Source organism: Desmodus rotundus, chromosome 4 (genome assembly GCF_022682495.2).
Source record: "Desmodus rotundus isolate HL8 chromosome 4, HLdesRot8A.1, whole genome shotgun sequence".
NCBI classification, from domain to species: domain Eukaryota; kingdom Metazoa; phylum Chordata; class Mammalia; order Chiroptera; family Phyllostomidae; genus Desmodus; species Desmodus rotundus.
This window is the reverse complement of record NC_071390.1, coordinates 9,230,374-9,252,454: the sequence shown is the minus strand read 5'-3', so window position 1 is coordinate 9,252,454 and position 22,081 is coordinate 9,230,374. Positions and strand designations below refer to the sequence as shown.

Sequence of the window (22,081 nt, the reverse complement as noted above, 5' to 3'; positions counted from 1 at the left end):
GGCACAACTGGAAGACAAGCTGTAAATACCTGTCTTCAGTGTCAAGAATAAAAAGTGTCACACCCAGCAGTTTCGTGGCACTTCCAGCTCAGCTGGTAACCTTCACCATTCATACGGCTTTTCTCGAAAGCACTGGGGAATATGCTGACAAGGTTCAGCAATGTGCAGAATATTAAATATCTCTCTTGCAATACACCAGTGGCTCAAGTCTGTCTCTCACTGTGCCACATGTACAGCTGTGCTGCAAAAGGAAACTATTAAATATATTAAAAAACTAGAAATATTACCAATAAAGATACCTCATCAAATATGTGGTCCCCATTTATCCACAAAGAAAGAAAATGTTGGGCATTTAATAACACGAAAATCATTTTGGAAGCAATAACATCGCATGGGCTGTTGATAACATTTTAAAGCATTTGCCCCAAAAAAGTTCTACCTAATTTTATACAGTAGCCAACAGAGAATTTCTATAGGGAGTCTACAGTATTACTGTTTACAGCCTAATGTATTATAACTGTGATGTTGACAACAACAAGGAGTAAAACAAGAAGAAACTTGAAAAGCTCACTTCGTCCTCAGAATCTCTGGGTTCAGAGTTGGGCCTACTTTCACGTGGAAAATTTACATTTCAGAGAGGGCCTGTAACGCATCACTCATTGCCATCAAAAGTGCTGTCAATGCAGTATGACAACTGAAGTCACAATGCACTTGAAAGTTTACGTTCAGAACACTTTGAACATTACTTATTAAGTGACACTTGAAATTGGTAATGTGAAACAAATTATCTGATAACTATCCATTTTCAATAGGAAACTGAATACGACTTTGTAGATATCAAGCAATTTCATTAAAATCACTGATATATACTCAGCCTACACTTTTTAAAACCCTTTTTGTTCCTTTTTCTCACAGTATTTTCATCTCCTTAACTAGTCTAAATATTTACCATTGTTAGTCTTGCATTTCTAGTATTTATCATCTCTCTACCCTTTTACCCTACACATTAAATCTTTGGTAAAGATCTGAGGGAAAACTTTTTTTAAAATGAAAATTAAAACTCCAGTCAAGAGAAGCTTGCAGAAAGATACACATAGAAAAAAACAAGAGGTGGTTGTTTGAAAATATAAGAAATTAACATAAATGTCAAGAAAGTTATCATTATAAAAAAGTTTCTAAAAGGGTAACTAAATTTCAGTTATGAATGAAACAAACAGCAAAGCTATTTCAGAAATTTCAATTCCTCTTATAAATTCAATCTATATTTTTCTCTCATGAATAATGTTCTCTCAGACCAGAAAAATTATGTTTAAGGAAGAGGTAAGTACACGTATCTCTGAAAACATACTATTTTTCAACGTAACATCCCAGTGTTAACTTACATGATGGCTTTCAAAATTAGAAATATATCTATCTTAAGCTAAAAAGTCCTATTTAAAAACCCATGTTTTAATTGACGATGCCATTACATCATTTCATCACAAGAATTTAATCATTGTCCAAATCTGACAACTTTTAATACGGTCTAAACACATTGGCTTTGCAGAGCTAATTCCGAAGTAATACACCAGCTCCAATATATTGCAGATTCGCAGGAAAACGTCAGTGTGTTCAAGGTTGAGGATGTTTGCACACACTTACGAAGTTTTTTCTTTCTTTAAGAAGCTTTAGACTCCATCAGGATGTCCTTACCCTGAAAAATGGCTGCACTCAAATAAAGGCCACTGTGTTTGCAATGTTGAAATGACATAATGAGTTCTAAATCTGGTAATTCATCTTTTAACAGCTTCAGAGTTCAACATATATACAGAGGACAATATACTGGCAGATTTAGTTTTCTGCTATTCCATTTCCGGGAAAACTGTTACGTTCAAAGACAACTTACACACATTGTTTTAGCTGGCCAACCCTAGGACCCAGTCTTGTTATAAGTAATGAAACAATGTCAATTTACTTAAAGCCCAGTGCAACACATTCAATTCTTTAAGATGAACACCTCAAACAAATGAAAGTAAGGGACCATTCAAGACTCCATTTTAAAAATGTTTCTTCACAAGGGCTATTTTTACTTGGAAGTCATGCAAATATGGTGCTTAAAACCGGGTCATATTTCAGTCCCAACACCAATGCCCCAGGTATACACATCATTTCCAAGAACAGAAAATCCATAAATAAGATATAGTTAAGCTTCCCAAAATTAAAAATAAATTACGTAACTTACTCTGTTTTCCTTCTTTGTTTGTCCTCAAAGATGTCATTGAGATTGATTGCCACCTGCCCTAAAAACTTATCCAGCCCCACCAGGGACCTGTGCATAACTATGAGGAAAAGAATGTACTTCTCTGGATTGCCCTGCATTAACAAGCCGGGTAGCTCAAAGGAGGCCTCTTCCTTCCAGACTGGCTCAAGGGTTTTCTCAGCTACGGAGGTGGAGTACTTTTCCTTGCCCAGCTGAATTATAGTGTATGTGTCATTGGTGCCACTTTTGCCTTTTGGCTTAAGACCTTTGGCTTGGAGCACTGTGACCTGCACGTGGGTTGGAAACCACTTTTGAGCTTGCTCGGACAGCATCATTCTGTCCTTCTCTGCACCGAGTTCCCCAGCTCAGGCAGTGCCCCTCCCGGAGGGAGAGCCTGGTCCCTAATCACTGCATCCTAAGGGCACTTAACGGAGCCGGGCAATCTCACAGCTGCCCAACTTGCCTGCAGCTGATGTCCAAGGGCCTCACGGGGCAGCCCGGGGACACGGCTGCGCTGGGGGTCCCCTTTCTTCAAAGGCACAGGGACCCACCATCACCTGGCCGCGCCGTCCCGTACCCCACTCCGGCACCTTCTCGCGCCCCCGGCCCCAGGGACAAGCCCTCGGCTGCGATGGCGGGCGGCTCCGGGCCTGCGGGACGGTGAGGCCTGGCCGCCACGGCCCGGGCGGAGGGCTGCGGAGTGGGAGGGCGCCCCCCGCCCTGCAGACTAGAGCTCGTCCGCCTAATTCGCAGCCCCCGGCCTCTCGCCCGCCTCCGCAGATCCGCGCTACCCTCGCCTCCTCCGCGCCTGCCTCCCTCCCGCCCGCCCTGCGCTAGCCCGCCGGTCCGGCCCGGCTCCTCCTCCCGACCCCGGTAATACGAACCGCCGGCGGCTCGCGCGGCCTCGCTCTCTCACGCAAACCTCTCCCTCCACCTCCTACTCGCCTCGGCTCCTCCTCCGGGCGGGGGCGGGGGCGGGTCGCCTGGGGGGTGGAGTGGGACCTGGGGCAGGGGATGCGGCCGCCGAGGCGCCGGCAGGCCACGGGCTGCAGGGCGACGGGCACCGGGCTCGGCCAGTCCGGGCCCTCGGCTCCTAGCACCGCGCAGGTGGCAGCGGCGGCAGCCACAGCGGCACTTCCGGGTTGTTAGTCTCCATGTTGATTTCGGGAACGCAACGGGGCGGGGCTGGGCGGGGCCGCCGGGTCAGAGGTCAGCACTTCCCTGGTTGCCGTGGCGACCGAGGGCGCCGGCACCCGCTCTCTTCCGAGGCTAGGTCTTCCTCGCGGATGCGCGCCCGCAGCTGCGGCCTAGCACAGCGCTGGGCTCTGGGGACGCGCGTGTCTAGAGCGCCCGGCGGGGGACCGCCCCTGAGAGGGGGCAGTCAAGCCCCAGGGCTTGCCCGACGTAGAGAGAGCCCGATTTCAGTCTTCGGAAGCTGTGTTTGCTGTGTCCTAGATGCCCTGTGCCTGGCACAGAGCGGGCGTTCGATAAATAGTAATGGAATGCATCCCTCCCCTTCATTGCCCGAAAACACAGTTTTCTCAACCCCTTATCCCCTCTTCTCCTTTTGAAAAAAAGAGAAATCTGAAATGGTACCCCCTATTCCCTCTCCCCCAAGAAAAGGGAGAAAGGGAAGCAGGTCGGATTCCAAAACACAGGTATGAATAAAGGTTGCTGAAGGCCCTGGGCTGGAGTCTCAAGACCTGTTTCCGACCCCTGAGCCTCAGATTCTTCAAGGGTAGGAAAACTCATGTCTAAGACTCCATCGCGACTATGGACTCAATGTCAAAAGGACCCCTTGGGACACTTGCAGTCCGGTAGACTATCCAGCTTCGGAAGCCAAGCCCAGAGACCTCCCTGGTCGTACACTTTCAGCTGAGAAAAGCGAACAGCCTCCTTCACCAAAGGCACAGACAATTGCCTTGGCTGGTCCTGAGGGCAAGACCCCGGTGCTGCTGGAATGAAAGGGGCTTTGTTAAGAGAAGAAAATGGGAATATGTTAACACGGCCCTTTTTCCCCACTTGCCTGATCTAGTGAGAGAAATATGGTAATAGCTGATAAGTCAGGAGCCTTGCTTGATGTCCTGGCTCTGCCAGAAATTCAGTACAGAGCTCGTGATAGGCACTTAGTATCCTGAGGCAAGGAATTTAGAATCTGGGAGATTCCATTCCCTTGTCCATAAATTGTAGATAAAATAGCTATTACAGGGTTTGGAGAAGTATTCTGAAATAATGTACATTTCCTAGCATAGTATGGCACATAATTCTAAAGCTCCCTTTGCCCCATCTATTTCTCACAAGAGACTTTTTAACACTACCTTTGCTGTTTTTATTTCCATCCATGTCTTCCTTTCCCACGGGAAGTCTCAGTTCTTTGGACTGCCGTGTGTGTCATGGATCATCACTTCACAGTGCCTAGCGTGCAGTGGGCACTCAATGTATGGAATGACTTAATGCTTTTTCTTCCTTTTTATTACTAATTTTGAGAGTAAAACAATATGATAGATGTGCATATACTTTTCCAACTTAAAAAGGCCATAGAAGTGTAAGATACATAAAGTGTAAGTGTTTATTATTTTCAGGCACGATTTAAAACTTTTCCATTTGAGGGAGACATTAAGTTTTCCATGGTTTTTTAGTGTCCTCGTGTTCACAGATTACTAGCCACAGCACTCAAACCTCTAAAACCCAAGGGTCTTTTCATGCAATGGACTTGTATATTGCATGGAGGTGTGTGAGGGCCCAGTGTACAGGGCGGGGCAAAAGTAGGTTTACAGTTGTTCATATGGAAAATAATACAATAATTCATAAATAACAATACAAGAATAAACTGTGTTCCGTGTACTCACAACTGTAACCTACTTTTGTCCCACCCAGAGTTTGTGACAGAAAAGCAATCATAGACTTTAAAACCTCAGAGGTTGGGGATAACATTAAACGTTATTTAAATCTTATGGAAGGAAGTTATTTCCTTGACTTTGAAGGACAACACCACAGACCTCAAAGACCACTAACATCCCAGCACATTCTTTCAGGGACCCACGGACACTCACTAGTACCTATAGATTTCCTTTCATTTGTCAGAAACTCTAATTTTTTCAGAGGCTGGTGTGAGTTCTGCATGAAACAGGCACTCCCAAAATAGACGATGGATTAACTTAACACCAAGATCTTCAGGAAACCGAACTGCACATGGTATCTTAAGTAACAGCTAGACACTATCTAGAATGAAAAGACCTGGTTTTAGGCCATTCTCATGAAAGTTTTCTATAAAATGTATAAAAGGAGGCAGAATTTCTCATCTCCAAGAGACAGGGTGTATGAAGGCCATGTACAGAAAACAGAAAAAAAAAAGTCGTCCTACTGTGAATATAGCATCTGGATCCCAGAGTGGGCAGTTGTCAACTTTAATGAAAAATATTCTTTAGGAATTTTTAATTTTTAGAAAGTGCATTGGAAGAGTCAATGGTGGAATTTCAACCAAAATCCCCAGAGAGAAATGATTTGATACCTGGAAGTTACAAAAACAAAATTCCGTTGAGAATTTTCATAAATTGCATTTTACAATTCTTCGTCTCAATTGGTTGTAATTATATAAACAATAAATAATTAGTTATAATAGTGAATGTGTGTTTCTAAAGAGCTCAAATTGTTTGGGAAGCTTTATTAATAATTCTAAACTTGTTTACAAATATCATTTCACTCATCTGTGAAATATAGCCATCTCCAGGGTGGAAGTTGGCGGGGGAGCTCACAGCAATGCAATAATGTACTCCGTCACAATTTAGCGAGTACTCTAAAGGCAAGAGCTGAACAACTGGAATTATTAACATCTCTTCCTGTAACACCTAAATTTCTTGTGAGGTTTCCTAAGACCTGGTAGACCCAAATTATTTAGTTTAACTGTCTGGCAAGATAAGGAGTTATGACTTAATGTTTGTAAACGAGAAAAAAAAAATAGTATAGTTTTGCCCTGGAGAAGAAAAAAAAAAGAAAGAAAGAAAAATGAGCTAAACAGAATTCAGGATGGTATTATAAAAGCAAAGTGATTTCCTATAAGAAAGTGTTTCTTCTTTGTTGATTATGTATATTAAGAGAATTAAAAACAAGTCGGTTGAGTCAAATATATCACTGGCTCATAGTGAAAATAATGGCAATTGCATAAGACCTGGGAACTAAGTGGTTCTGCAAAAATACTTATTGTCACACAGCTTTAAAACTCCTTCCTACTGATTTTAAGGTATACCTGGACAATCATTTGAAAGGAAGAAGGTCTGCACACATACAGACAATATAACCAGAACTGAAGACAGTCACTTCTTACTATGCTGTGACTAATGATATGTCCAGAAATGTTTTGTATAATTCTAAGTTCAAGGGCTTGGGGAAATAATACATCTTCAAGGAGGAAAAATGGTGAAATTTCTAATTTTAAACAGTTACACTGTCTGATGCAATAAATGAGAACAATGTAAGCAGAAGGTAAAGATAATCAGTATCCTCCAATAGAGGAGGATTTCACAGATGAAGATATTTGTATAGTGCTTGCACCTTCCAGTAAAGTCTCATAAGGAGACTTATTTATTCCAAGCACTGTGGGAGAATTTTTTTCCTTTGGGCATCAGCATCTCTAAACTCATCACTTGGAAACCTATCGTAGGAGAATTAGGAAGCTCTTAGTGTTTAAATAACCCACCAGGTCAAGCGTGTTAACACTAGCATGTACAATATTATTTTCCAGTCGCAGGCTGAAAGACACAAAGGCGACACAGAGCTTTCCCAAAGTGTCATTACAATCATCAAACCTCAGATACACACGTATATACTTCAAATATACACACAATTCAAATATATATAAAATGTATACAGATATACATATGGAAAAACTCTAGAGTTATATTAGGGGTATGTACATAGACTGATTAATGTTCACATAACCCTTAAAAAGTTAAAGTCTTTGGCAAATTGATTTGAAATTATAATTGCAATGAACAAGTATTTGGGGTGGAGGGTAGGTGGTCTTCTTGTTTTCATCACTGGCCTGATTCATTTGTCTTGCGGGTATTGTACGGAAACAGTTTGCAATGCCTGAGCAGTGTGGGGACAGTCCTATAAAGAGCTCTAGTCAGCAGCCCGGGACTTAGTCCCAATCCTGCCTATTACTAGCTACGTATCTTCCCAGCTTTGGATCTCTGTTTCTTCATCTGTAAAATGAGAGTCTCTAACAGGAGCCACTAAAGCATTCTCTAACATTTAACAATCCTAAGTAGCATATCCACAACACAAAGAAGCAAATTGCATTTTAATTGCCTAATTGAATGTGGTCAATATACTAAAGCAGATTCCTATTTTATGTGATTTATTAATGAAGGGTCCTCTAATTTGGAAGAAAAAAACCTTTAAGACATCCTGAGAGCTCTTCCTCCCGAAGATCGTCTCAGTAAGGAAGTAAATATATCTCTTATTAATAGGCCCTGCATGAGGAAATTGACACTAACAGCTCAATTAGGAAGAAATTACAGGTAAGTACAATTGGTTTTGAAAAGCCTTAAACTTTCCACTTGTAGTAATAACTGTAACTTCTACACATATTATTTGTAGCCTTTTCAGACTATGAAAAGATGTTGAGGAGGGTAAGAATTTATGGAGCAGAACACATGTTTGCACATAAGGATGTTGTTTTGTGTAGATGTCTTTTAATTTCCTCTTTATGGTATCATACTATGATGTGCAATTTTCGTTTTCTCAACAAAATCAATATGTGTTGATGCACAGAATGTGAATTGATTTACCTTAATTGTTATACAAGGTCTGTCCGGAAAAAGTCCAGCCATTGTTAACATAACGGGAACAGTTTACGCAACATCGATGTAACCTGGCAGCCAGGGAGAGTGGACTGGAATGTGCAGGTGTGAACGACGACTTCACCGTACTAGTCAGTGAGGGTGGTAGACGTCGTTAAGTGAGCATGTGCACTGTGTGTTCATCGCATTCAAAATGACTGACTGAGTAGAGCAACGGATCTGCATCATTTTTGCGTTAAGCTTGAACATTCCTCCGTGGAGACTATTCCATGATTCAGAAGGCCGCAGCTATGGGCAACTGGTGATGGGCAGCTTCATCGTGACAAAGCACCGACTCATGCGTCGCGTCTTGTGCAGATTTTTTTAGCAAAACAGCAAATCACCCAGGTGACTCAGCCCCTCTACAGCCCAGATTTGGGGCCCTGTGACTTCTGGCTTTTCCCCAAACTAAAATCACCTTTGAAAGGGAAAAGATTTCAGACCATTGATGAGGTTCAGGAAAATATGACGGGGCAGCCGATAGCAATTGGGAGAACTGTGTGAGGTCCCAAGGCACCTACTTTGAAGGGGACTGAGACATCATTGTCCTCTGTACAATGTTTCTTGTATATCTTGTGTCTTCCTCAATAAACGTCTCTACTGTATGGCTGGATACCTTCTGGACAGGCTTCGTATGGTATTGGGTCAGACGAACGAGCCCCATTTGATCTTTTCTCCTTCAAAAGGATGTTTAAGTTGTTTCTAATTTTTACTATCATAAACAATGCTGTGGAAATATCCGTATATATCTCCGATGCACATGTGCAGATAATTTTTTTTGTAATCATGCTTCTTTTGACAACTGACCGTGAAATTATTGGAAGTTTGTGAATGACAGTGTGGAAACCGATGGGCCTGAGCATCAGAAGGCCTGTTGCTAGTTCTGGCCGTGTAACCAGCAGCTGTAGGCCTGACAAGTCATAATCTTTTTGTGCCTCTGAGGCCCCTTCCAGCTCCACAATTTTCAAAGTTCTTCATACATATATATATACACAATATGGATGTAATATATAATGTAAATGATATAATAATATATTATAATTTTATATATACACACAGTACAGAATATATTACATTTATGTAATATATAATACATTAATGTATATAGATATGATTTGTTTCTATATATTGAGTTGGCCAAAAAGTCCATTTAGTTTCTTCCATAAAATAAAAGACACATTTTTCATTTTCACCAATAACTTTATTTATCTGGATACTTTGAGTATGTTGGCTATCTCCCACTTGGGTTTTAGTGGGTAGAGGCCAGGGGGGCTGCTAAACATCTTCCAATGCATAAGACAGCAAAGAATTATTTGGCCAAAATTCAGTAGTACCAAGAAAACTTCGCGAATCACTTCTGACACATTCGATCAGTCACAGCATCTTCTTCATACACTGCAGAAATCTTTTTTTGCATTTCAGTTGCATTTTCACCTTTCTTGAATTAAGAAAGCATTATCAACAAAAATGTTGCATATTTTCTTCCATCTTCGATATTAAAATGCTTACTAAATAATTCACCAATTTCAATAAGTTTTTTTAATGCACACTGACATGACAGCTGTCACGATACAGTCTAACAAAATTGTTTCAAATGAAGTTAAAGACAACTAAGCGCTACTGGAGCCATCATATGGAAAACACTAAATGGATTTTTGGCCCACTCGATATAATACAGTAAATTTATATATGTATAGAATTACTGAAAAGCGGTGATGATTGTTATTGGAGAAAGGTTTTGTGAATACTTACATATTTGTCTTCAAATTTCAATTGCCTCATTATCCTGAGTCTTTCCAAAATATTCTAGGACATTGCTCCTTGTATGGACCTATGTAGAGGCTAACAGGGGCTGGGAGGTTTTGATTACTGCTGAAGGAAATGTTTATCAGAGTCCGTAGGTGTATCCTTGTACTTTGTAAACATCTGCTAATATTTTTCATATTCAGTTAACATCCAACATGGAGAATCCTTTAAACAAACAATAAAGGATTAGAATCGTAATATTTCTGGAACTAACGCATATGATCATTTGGAGAGCATTAAACTGGTGCACAGCTGGCAAAAACGTTTGGTGGTGGTGTTTTCCCCCCTACATGAGATCTACTGTTCTATCTTTCCCCTTATTTAATCTATGCTAAACAAAGTAAAGGACTTTAAAAGTATTTGTTATATTTGTGTTTGATATAAAGCTCAGGGTGGGGGGAGGATGGCATTTTGAGGGGGTAGATCCAACTCTCTTTGTTCCAAGGTCAGATTTGAAACTGTTTCTTCTAAGCACTTTCAACTAGCCTGAACAATGTTTTAGTCCATCTGAATATTTGATAATAAAAATATTTTTGGCTTAGAACTGGGTGCTTATCTTTTACATGGTCTGGATTAGATCACCTTCAGAGCACATATAGGCTATGCTATAGGGAATGGCTGTTGTGAATCTGCATTATAATCACTTTCTGGTTATTGGAATAATCACTGATCATCTACACAGCCAAGGTTAAGCATAGGACATGTCTTGGCAACATAGACCTGGAAGAAATACCCGCTTCCAGGAAGTCGAGTAGTGTAGTGGAAGGAGCGTGGAGCATCTATGACCCTGAGCAACTTAAATTCTTCCTCAGCAAAACAACGACATTTAAATTTCTTCTCTAAACTTGGACCTTAGATTATCCAGGATGTCTCCCCAATAGACTCCCATCAATGCACAACTGTGTTTTACTGTGGTTGTTTATCAGGGTTACTCTGCAGGAGGACAAGGTGTAAACTGTGGAATTTGTGCCTATAACTGGGCTCTTGGAACCTGAGGTCTTAACAAAAATTAATGAAGTTTTTCTAAAACTTGTATCCTGGGCATGAAGAGCATTGTATGAATTTCTAAGTTAAAGCTTTGTCTAAATCACCTGTGTCATTCCAGGGGATTTCGTTTTCCTTTTTGGTGCTTGGACACTGGAAAGGCATGGAACAGGCTGGCTTTGGACAAGTGAAGCCTGGTGCATAAGCGCCTCAGGAAAGAAGGGCTTGTGTTTTCTGACGCAAGATCTCCACTGAAGTACCCCGGAAAGAGACCCTCACTGGACTGTCATTGAGCGACCGTGCCCGGTGGGTGTTATCCCAGCATTCAGTGCGGGGTCAGGTAAAGCTCAGGAGGGTCCAGCTCGTAGGAAGTTGTGGTTGGGTCGACGGTGCGATTCCACTTCTCTTTGCAGCTGTGTTCCTCAGATCTGAGGCTTCTCCTGTGCTGTTCTTTTCCAAGTTAAGGATCGGGGGATGCAGTAATTGCCTCACGAGTCCAGCGGGTGAGAGCCAGCAAACTGAGACCCCGAGTTATTTTTGTTTCATGCCAAATCTAATATGGGTAGACACTTTTCCTAAACAAAAATTAAAGTTAAAATAACTCAATAATATTCCAAACCTTAATTTACAATAAAATAATGACTTTTCAAAGTATCAAGTTAACAGCTTTATAAGAATTAATGAGCTTCTTAAGTTGCAGAATAGTAATAAGGGATTCCCTAAATTATACACCTTCTATCTCTGCAAGCAGCTGAGTTAGGAGCTTAAGTAATGAATACAAAATAAATATTAAAGAGAGAAACTTAAGGCATGGATCATACATCGAATAATATTTTAACGTACTAGATTTCCTTTAAGAAGAGAATTGTGGTGAATTTTTTTTTAAGCATGACATCCTCTGGTATACCTAGTAACATAAACATTCGGTGACTAATCAGTGTTTTCTAACTCCCATGTACCACTCTGACTTTAAGCATGTTATCTCTTTTAAATATTATTAACTAATAGCTAACATATGCTGATTGCTCACCTCATGCTAATTTTTTAACATCATAATTTCATTTACTTTGGAGGAGATTAAGCTACAGCCAACACGAACACTCCCATTGTATTTTTCCCATCCCGTCACAAAGAATGAATGAGGGAAGGTGGCGACTCTCCCCCTCAGGCATTGCTCACGTAGGGATGAGACAGGAAACCTGGAAACCAAATCCTTCCTCTCCTTTGAACAACTCTTGTACTTCGATTGCCTTTAAGCACGATCATAGCATCCTTGACACAATCCCCGAGACTTACACTGCTTTACTGAAAGTGCAGAGACAAGCCGAAGGCAGTGGATCTGTTTTGCAGCTCACGGCACACTCCCGGAGACAGTGGTCTCGACTGTGGTGGTGGGCGTCCACAAGCTACAGAAGGATGAGATGTGTCTCTGCGCTTTTGACAGCACTGGATTCTCTGCTGTCTGTCTCTTGTGAAAAATGTTCAGGAGACCAAGGCTCGCCCACCACCTCAACCCACCCATAGTGTTTGTTAGACCTTTGACTATATATAACACAATACATGGAATAGCATTGTGTAAACTGTCAAGAATTTTACAAATATGAAACGTTATCATGGTTTTTAGGCTTGTGTGACACGCCGTTTTTTGTCCAAATTTTTGAGGAAAAAATAAGGGTGCACATTTTGCATGGGTAATGCTAATTCCACATCAATATGTATGTTTTTCTTTTATTTATACATATGTGTTAAAAGTGTAACTCTGGAAAACAATAATGATATCCAAATGCAAAATAATACCCTGCAATATGATAATCAGTTTTGTTTCTAAATATAAATAAGTAAATAATTGAATTAAAAAATTAAAATGAAAGATTGTTTTCCTCAAAGTTTGGGCCCCAATCGTGGGTGCGCATTATACACGGGAGCACACTCTATGGTATTAACTGTGTAACTTTTAGCACTCACACTTTTTCCTCTAGCATCAATGATTGCTTGAAATGCTGAGCTGAACGGATTCGAAAGCAAGAAACTTCTAGTTGACTGTCACTCAAACTATGTCACATCCAATGAAACTTTACAACATAGTGAACACGTAAAGAATAAATAAGAACTTGACAGCTACGTAGAGAGATATATACATGACGGGTCAAAGCTGATTGACTATCGCAGGAGAGCATATGCCGTGTGAAGTGATTTTTCAGAGGAGAGGGAGGCAGAAGGAGCTTGAAAGGGGTAAAGGGGGTCAGACGCATGGTGATGGAAAGAGACTAGACTTTGGGTGATGAGCTACCATATGAGAGACAGATGATGTCTTATAGAGTTGTGACCTTGAAACTCATATAATGATTTTAACCAATGTCACCTCCCCCCAAAGCTTAATTTAAACAGGCAAAAAAGAGAGATGAGTTTTAAGTTTATCGTGGAATGAAAAACCCAGTGCCTTCTTGGCAAAACACACCCTACCAAGCTCGTGTGATTGTCAGGTGGACAATCTGTTGATAATAACTTCCGTGTTTCTTGTTGCTAGTGACCTTCCTCCTGGTTTCAGGCAGCAGTTTTGCCATTTCAAGATAGAGAGTGGGGAAAAAAGGTAATAAAGCCCAAAGTTTATGCAATGAATAAATAATTTCGAGCCCTGGCTGGTATGGCTCAGTGGATTGAGCACCAGCCTGTGAACCAAAGGGTCACCAGTTCGATTCCCAGTCAGGGCACATGCCTGGGTTGCAGGCCAGATCCCCAGTAGGGGGCGCACGAGAGGTAACTACACACTGATGTTTCTCTCCCTCTCTTTCTCCCTCCCTTCCCCTCTGTAAAATAAATAAATAAATAAAATATTTCAAAAGAAAGAATTTTGAAAGAATGCAACTGATGAAAGATCTGGACTTGAGGAAGATTCACTGCTCAGGGAGAAGGGGAAAAACGGGGGACTGGCGAAGATCAAGATTGTCAGATATTTTTGAGTGTCTTTAAGACCTTTCTTCTCCCTGCCCTCCTTGTTGAGCATGGAAATTGGGCAAATTGTTCATAGAGCCTCCAGCTTGATTTGGGCATCCAAAAGCAGTCATTTATCACTTGTATCTTGTTTCAGGAGGGACCTTCAAAGTGAGCAAGTGCCGTGCACCAGGCTGGTTCGGAGTGGCAACAGTTGCAGTGGAATAGCCAGCCAGGCGGACTCTGGGCAAAGAAGGTCTCAGACAACCCCCTGAGCCTCCTGTCATCGGAGAGGCACCAGAGGAACCTCTCAGAATGTCATCTTCCCCTGAAAGGTGTGCAAATGACTAAGAAACCACTGGTAGACTTAAGGGATCTGTCATGTGAGGATTGGGAAGATTTATTGTATGTGGATCAAGGACCAGGGACCAACCATGGTGTGGTTCAAATTTCGGAGTCAAGCTTCCTTTAGGAACAGAAATGCATTCTACATCTCAGCTTCAATGACATAAAGTGTTCAAAATCACTAAATGTTAGCTCATTTGTGTGATAGGAGCACATATTACTCCAAGTATTTCTTTCTATATTCCATTTATGTTCGTCCCTGTTTTTCTTTCAGTTGTTAGATTAATGATGACTGCAAATTATAATTGCTAATATTCTCTAGAGGAGCAGGCTTTTAAATCACCTTCCAGCATTAATACCTATTAAAAGAAACTGAGTTGCGTTTGGAATTTCCTGGATTCTTCTGTTTGTCATGCAAATATTCAGCTCTGCTCTTTTTATGATAATATGAAATAAAGTAGTTTCTCATAGTAACATTGTAAATCATTTGCTTTCTATTACATGCAGCTGGTTTTGTTACTGTAATGATTTTCTGTGAGTGCATATTGTAGAACACATAAGATGCAATGTGATATTCCTTTATTCAGAATTTATATGCAATTATTGTTTGCCCAGAAATAATGAGACAATTTGGAAGTATACTTATTTATTGTATAATGCATTTCTTTTCATTAGGTGTCTATATTCAGAGGAAAAAAGTCTAAATTTCTAAAAACGACATGCTATCTCTTGCTTTCTGTAGACTGGAGTTTCCATTGCACTAAAACTCAGAATCAAAATCAGAAACAGCTGAGGTAGTTCCTCGGGTGCCTTCCTTCAGCTTATTCAAAAGAATATAGGATGAACGGTAAGAATTAAGTAAACCACAAATTATTTTGGAGTGTCTGGTTTATATTATACATAAATTTTTCACTGCTGGTTATTTTTTCAAAAATATTGCCTGTATTTGTGATATTCATTCCTATGATCTAATGTAAAGTATGTCCTACCATTTTAATGTATTGTTTATTCATAATTACATTTTTTATTACACTCATATGCTATAAATATTTCTCATTATGCTCTTTTGGATCTCCCCCAAATAGCAATAGTCTCGAAGACATGTCTGGAAAATGTTATTAAGAATGCTACCCCCCCCCCCTTCACACTGGCACATAAGTGATTTCACACCTTGAGCAGAGCCTGGCCACATCAGCAATGAAACACCCATTTTTAAGACACCAAATTAAAGATTATTTAGTAAGAAGCAACAACAACAACAAAAAAGACAGAGTGTCCCTCTGGTATCAAAATTGTCTTTCTTATTGGTCTAGACAAGAATTTTTAAATTCTTGATGATAAATTTGTCTTAGTTTGTAGTCAGATGAAATCAAAGTCAGTTAGTTTTTGGTTTTGAAGTCCAAATGTTTGGGAACCTTTTCTTATACACGTAAGCATGGTAAATGTATTACAATATTCTCATATTGCTTTTCTGCTTGCAAAGGTAGCGTCGCCGCCACGATGCATTGCCTGCCGTGGGGAAGAAAGAAGGTTACTGGTTATTGTCTATGGGCCACATAACGTAGAAGGGTGTTTAATCCTCAATAATACGTTCTGTCTCCTCGCTTTCCTCAGTGGGCCCTGTGGCTCCGCAGGAAGAAACAGGAGGTTTACAAGAGTGGGCAGCACAGGGCAGCACCACACGGAGAAAGGTTTCTGGAGGCAGGAACCGATAGAGAGGGTTGGCCTCTTTGATTGGGACGCCAGTGGAGAGGCCGGCCTGGTGCCGACACGCCACAACAAAGCCAGGAGCACCATCCACACAGGGGACGCCGTCCTGGTGACACAGGGACACCCTGGTGACACACCTGCCAGAGCAGCCAAGTGAGAAAGAACCTCTCCCCACCACTGAGTAGCCACAAGAGTGTTAGGTCTTCGAAGGGAGCAGGGTCGCCTCCAGCCACATGTCTCCTCCCTCCCCCGCCTCCATTTATGAAGAGGAGGCCAGTAAAAGTGGAACCCACTGAGCAAAACAAACAAACGAGCAAAATAGAAGCAGAGGCAGGGAAACAAGGGGCGGGCTGACAGTGACCGGAGGGGAAGGGGAGAGGAGAAGCGGGGAAAGAAGGGGAAGGGTCTACTCAAGGATGCAGGCACATGGACAACAGGGTGGGGATTGACTGGGGGGGGGGGGGTGGAGTGGTAGAGAGCAACGGAAGAAAAACTGTGACAACTGTAGTAGAACAACAATAAAAAAAAGCAGTAAGAAAAAAGAAAAGAGGAGGCCAACCTACCTCCCAATCCCCTGTCCCTCAAGCCCCCCTGTCTGGGGTGAGGTGAGGCTGGGTGGTGCTTTGAAGAAGATATAAACTGAGCTTTCTAAGCCAGCCCAGACAGGTTTGTGTTTTAACTCCAGAGTGGCCAGGATATTATGAAACGTGCTGCAAAGGTTCTGCTGGGAGGTGTCTACCGTTACCATCTTAAAAGACCACCAGAAAAACCTTTTGGTCAAGCCGAGAGAAGCATTAGACCTACTGCCGTAAGGCAGAACCCCACCTTGACAGCCTCAGTTGGGAATGGGCGTTAGGGCGGGGGCCAGGGAAGTTGAGGGGGTAAGGCAAGGCAGCAGCAGGGGTAGCTGGGTGAGGCTGAACAGTTCGTGACACAATAACTTTAAGGCAGTGCAAAGCAAGGCTAGAGTCTCGGAGTGAATCTTGTTGAGCAAGTTGTTGGTCTTGATCAGTAAGCGATTTAATCTTTTCTTTCAGGACGATTGTTTTCTAGATCAAACAGTCCCGTTCTTTTGCACGATCTCAGTATTGTCTAACACTGGGACAGGAAACTGTTTCTGGTCTCCATACTCCTTAACATGGGGATAAGACATGATAAGGGTTCAGTCCTCAAATAAGAAAAGTAGACTTTTCCAAAACAATGTTAAAAGCAGCAATTGGTCAAAACTAAAATCATCTCATGTTTACACCGCATTATTGAAATTTTAAAACAAGTAAATTACACTACATTGTTATCCTCATTTGAAACCGGAAGCTGAAAGAGGTTAAAAACTTGTCCAAGATCACAAAACTAATCATAGGAGGAGCCCAGATGCAAACCTAGCTCTGTGTAAAGACCATCTGGCTAAGATATTTGCCACCCCAACGATCTCCTGGGTTGGTCCTTCTTGACTTTAAAGTATTTTGTTTCTTTCCACTGTCCCATCCTGTTTCCAAAGAAGGTAGAGCACATTTTTCTTAACTGAGCTTCGGTGTATTTTTTCCTTTAGTGATAAAAAACGAGACCACATCCTTGGCACGGCACATGTTGCTACTTAATTACATGCTTCTTGCACAGTCCTTCATTTCTGTCTTTCCTCTTTGATAGCACTGAAATAAGCCAAACCTGCTTCTTGCCTTTCTTTTGTATTTTCCAGCACTTAGTGGGTGCTAAGCACAGAGTAGGAACTCAGCACAACATTTGAATGAATTTAAACTTTTAACATTCCTCAGATAATAATATCACCACAACAGAGTTTTAGCTACTATTTAAGACACAACTGTGTCTCACAAAGACACAACTCTGCCAATTATTTGTTGTGAAAATAAGCAAATATTTCCCCCAATTTTCCAGCAGGCACATTACGTCTGCAAACAGAGTTGCCACTGGGAAAATTTCACTTACGTTCAAAATCTATTTAAAAAATAATTGCTTCTCAACGGTATCAGAAATAAAGATAAAACTATAGAAACGTTTGTAAAACAAAGACCAAATGGCATTGCAGCTGCAAAACAGGGTGGATTTTGTTCTCTGTATGTTAATCAGAGATGGCTGTTCCAGTCCCCTGCCCTGTGGGACTCAGCAGCTCAAACAAAAAATAAACCAAAACCCTCCTCGTTCATCACAGGGAGTGGAATGAGGGTGGAGGCAGGGGGGCGGGGCATGTGTTTTTCTGAGAACATTCTTTGGAAGCTGTGGCCCTACAATCCTTCCTTACTTGTCCCTCCGCAACTCCCCAGACCTCCTTCTCACTGAGCTCTTATTCCTTAGGGTTGCCCCAAAGACTTATTACGTACCTTGATTTTTCACCTGGATTAAAGTGTGGACAATGGAAGACCTCACGCAATGTTATTTCCTGAGGGCCCCACCTTCATGGAGGGTCAGCCAGAGTTATAATTATTTTGATGAAAATTACTTACTTTCCGTAAGGTTTTGAAGTGTTGAACCGTGGAGGAAATAAGCGTGAGGCGGCCAGTGGTCACTGAGCGCTTACGGTGGTTTATTTGAAGCTTAGGGAAACAGACAGACGCGACTGTCTGCATTTGGATGGTGCCCAAGGCCTGCTTTTCCTGTGAGGGGGCAGCCAGGTAGTTCGGGGCGGCTCGCAGTCATCAGTAATGGCTGGGTGCACCCGCCCAGTTCCACACGTCCACACAAACGGGGGCATGCATTTGAGACTTTAAGAAACCATTTGTTCTTTTTCCAGTGGAAATCAACTAGCAGGATAAAGTGGAAAACAAAGCGATTATTTTCACCACCATGCCTTGATTCACAATCACTGAGGTCGTGTATGCATTGCCTTGGGGTGTGTTGTGGAAGCTGAAGCACTTCTTTGCATTACTTAGCAAATGGCTTTAGTGACCCACTTTACGAAGTGAAGGGACTCAATGGCAGATATCCCGGGAATTCCGAAAATATCCAGTCTTTTCTCTCAGCTGGAAGGAAAATTTTCAAATCTTTGACATTGTAGGAGGGATGGCTCTTATATGCAGGGGGATGCAGGGTCCCCTGCCTGCTGAGATGAAATGCTTCAGCCTTCCCTCTGTCTACCCCTTAATTTCTTCTCTCTTCTTCTGTCTTAACTTTTCTCCACTTAACCCTCTACATCCAATACAAACTCCTTGTTTTCCTGTTTCCAGTTCAGAATGCTTTGAGTTGTGTAGACAAAACATGTCATTGTTTGAATAAAGACGTTTTCTTTTTTATGCAAGGCCATATGCAAATTACTGCCTACAGGTGTTATCATCATTTCTTCCCTGTGTATTTCCTCCTGTGGAGCTGCTCTTTCTAAACTATATCCTTAAAAAATAAACCAAAGCGACTTGTTCTGGGTGGACTTTTCATAAAGGCTTTTTATTGCAACACCTTCCAGAAAGCCACCTGAATGTCACAACCCTTTTTCAGGAGAGATGGCCGAGACTGTTGTAGCATAGAAGCTCTGCAGAGAAACTTTTCTCTGTTTTTTTCTAAGCACGTGATGACTAAGAAGGAACAAATACCTACCTGGATTCTGAAGAATGTCACCTAGTCCTTGGCTTTTATCTCTGTTTGGTTTTCAGGGAGTTGGCCTCCAACTGGGTAACAATCCATGCCCTTGTCCCGTGACCCAACCTTCTGGCACCAGGTCCTGGGTTTTGCCTTCGCAGTGCCCACGCTCCTTTTGTCTTCTTGTTTTGACCTTGATTTGTTAACCTCATTAACTTGGGCCACTCAAACCTCTAGCGTAGGCCAGCTGTACCCCTCAGGCACTGGGCTGCCTCCTGCTGATGCCACCTCCACTAGCCCAGACCAAAGGAAGGAAGGACACTTTCACCTGGTTAGCACCTTCCCTTGGGGAGCCAGGGTTAAGTGCAAGTAGGTTAAAGCATTACATTTGTCAATTTGTGAAGGATCAAGTTGTGAAAAGAAGGGCAATCTTGTTCTTTGGGATTTTATTAGCCAGTAAATGCAATATGATACATTTATAGGAGCGAAGACTCAGATTTTCTGAACTTCACTGAGCCAGAAAGATGTGTTTATTTCATAGAGTTTATGGCATGGCTGCAGCATTGGTAGATTCTTACAAGGCACTATGCTGACTTGAGGTAATCATAAAGTAAAAATGGGCAACGAGTACCTACAGGTCTAGGTATAATTTATATACATATTTACCTAATTAAACAGAAAGAACCAAAGCCATGTGTTTTTAATTTTTGGTTCAATTTTCCAGCTCTTTAGTTGCTTTTTTTTTTTTGGTGCAAAAGAAGTTGAATTAACTTTCTAAAAAAGCAATGTTGCTCACGAGCTTGGCACCACCGTAGAAGGCACCAACTATGGCCAAAAACACCGATATCAGCAAAACTGACGTGAGGCACATTCAGAAGTTCTTCACTGTGACAAAATAAATCAGAGTTATAGTCAGACCCCTTATGGCTTGTTATTGTTTTGCTAAGAAAACAGAGCGACCGAACCTTTTATATGCAGAAGCTGAGCATAGGCGAGACAGGTTTTCCAGACGGTGTTAAAATTCTAAAGTTGTATTTTAACATAGGTCTTCTATTAATCTTGTTATTCTTGGTATTGTATTCTTGTTCTTCACCCATCCCATTCTTGCTCTTTTATGGCCTTTTGAAAAATAAACCTTCCGAGGAGGAAAAGTATACATTTTATGGCCGGTAGGAAGGATGGTACAGACTATGTAGGAAAGGCAGACTATAAACAGCAGGGATAGAACATTGTTAGATAGGTAGATAGATAGACAGACAGACAGATATTAGAACGCTCCTCTTAATTTCGAATCTCTCGTTTACATCTATCGTGTGCCAGAAAATGAGATGACTCAGCAAGAAGTTTGCAGGGAAGGACATCAATTTAGGTGGTTGGCTTTAAAAAGATTTAATATTTTTGAATTATGGAAATGTTTTTTCTTTCTACTTAGAATGACAAAGAAAAAGGTGGTGCACTCTATTTATTTCTATTCTTATTGAGTATTCTCAAGGCACGTGAGCCAAATGAATCAAGTTACACCAACCGAAGCCCAGCAGCCTCCTTGACCACCTCCCTACTCCTGCGTCCCACTCACGGGGTGGGAGGACGAGCGCCGTTGGGCACCCTCTCACAACCCTTTCTACGGGTCTTACGTGTTTGTACAGATCTATACCGATACATATCTGTGGTTTACACACATAAGATCATAACTCATATATTGTTCTTCATTTTTTTTTTCACCCAGTATGCCATGGAGCTCTTTTTAGGCATGTACACATAAATAACCTCTTTCTTTTTATTGGCTACATAGAATTTGATAGCCCGGGTCAATTGTAATTCAGTTCTCTGTCACAGGACATTTTTTTATTTCCAGTGTTTTACAATGATAAAATTCTACAATAAATATTTTTGTGTATTACTTTGTAAAAAGTGGGAGTGTTCCTTTAGGATAGTTTCCCAGAAATGGAATTGCTGGATCAAATAGTAATCCTTTTAAAATTTTTATTGGTTTTGCTAAATTGTCTTCCAAAAGCTTATCTTTGCCCTAAATGTACGAGAGCCCATTCATTTTCTCACATCCCAGAAAGCTCTTGAGATTACAAACCACTTTTTGTTTCATCTTTCCAATTGTGTGAGTGAACATGTATATTTTATTATTGGTTTGATCATGCATTTACTTAATTATAAGGCTAATTGAGCATTTATCTCTTTGTGAATTGCTTATTCATATTTTGCCCATTTTTCTTTAGTATTTTAATGATTTCTAGAAGGCATTTATGTGTTCTGCTTATTAATTCTCTCTCTGTTAAATGTGTTGCAAATATTTTCTCCTGGTCTGTAACATTTTTTAGCTTTATTTATTTCTGAATCCTGTTTGAACATATAAAATTATTGATAACACTTAAACATGTCAAGAAATCAGGCAGCTAACATATTTTTTCAGTTATACTTTAATTACTATGTAAGCAATTTTTAAGTGTAAGCTTGAATTTTATTTATTACATTCTGAAAGTTTACTTAAAGTGCCTTTAAAGTTTTTTTCTCTTTAACTATTTTTCTGTCAAAACACTATTCCACATTATCACTGTCACCTTTTAAGTTGTCTATTTTGACATGTGAAAAGATACCTGAAATATGAAAAGCTTATTTTAGCACCTGTACAGACAGACCCTAAGGTGACCCCAATGACCTCTTCTTTCTGATACTCATATTGTCA

At 41.1% G+C, this 22,081-nt stretch overlaps 1 protein-coding gene across 2 annotated transcripts in view; it reads right to left on the bottom strand.

The window, feature by feature from the left end:
• The window catches only part of RAB11FIP2 (RAB11 family interacting protein 2), a 38,293-nt gene extending 34,920 nt beyond the window's left edge, over positions 1–3,373 (bottom strand). The window contains exon 1 of one of the 2 annotated variants that reach the window (XM_045191416.3): positions 2,222–3,373. In XM_045191416.3, the coding sequence (XP_045047351.1) occupies positions 2,222–2,574 (353 nt within the window). In that variant the 5' untranslated portion in view covers positions 2,575–3,373. The remainder of the gene's footprint in view (positions 1–2,221) is intronic. The other variant, XM_024555561.4, reaches the window with a different exon arrangement.
• Between the last annotated feature and the right edge of the window lie 18,708 nt (positions 3,374–22,081).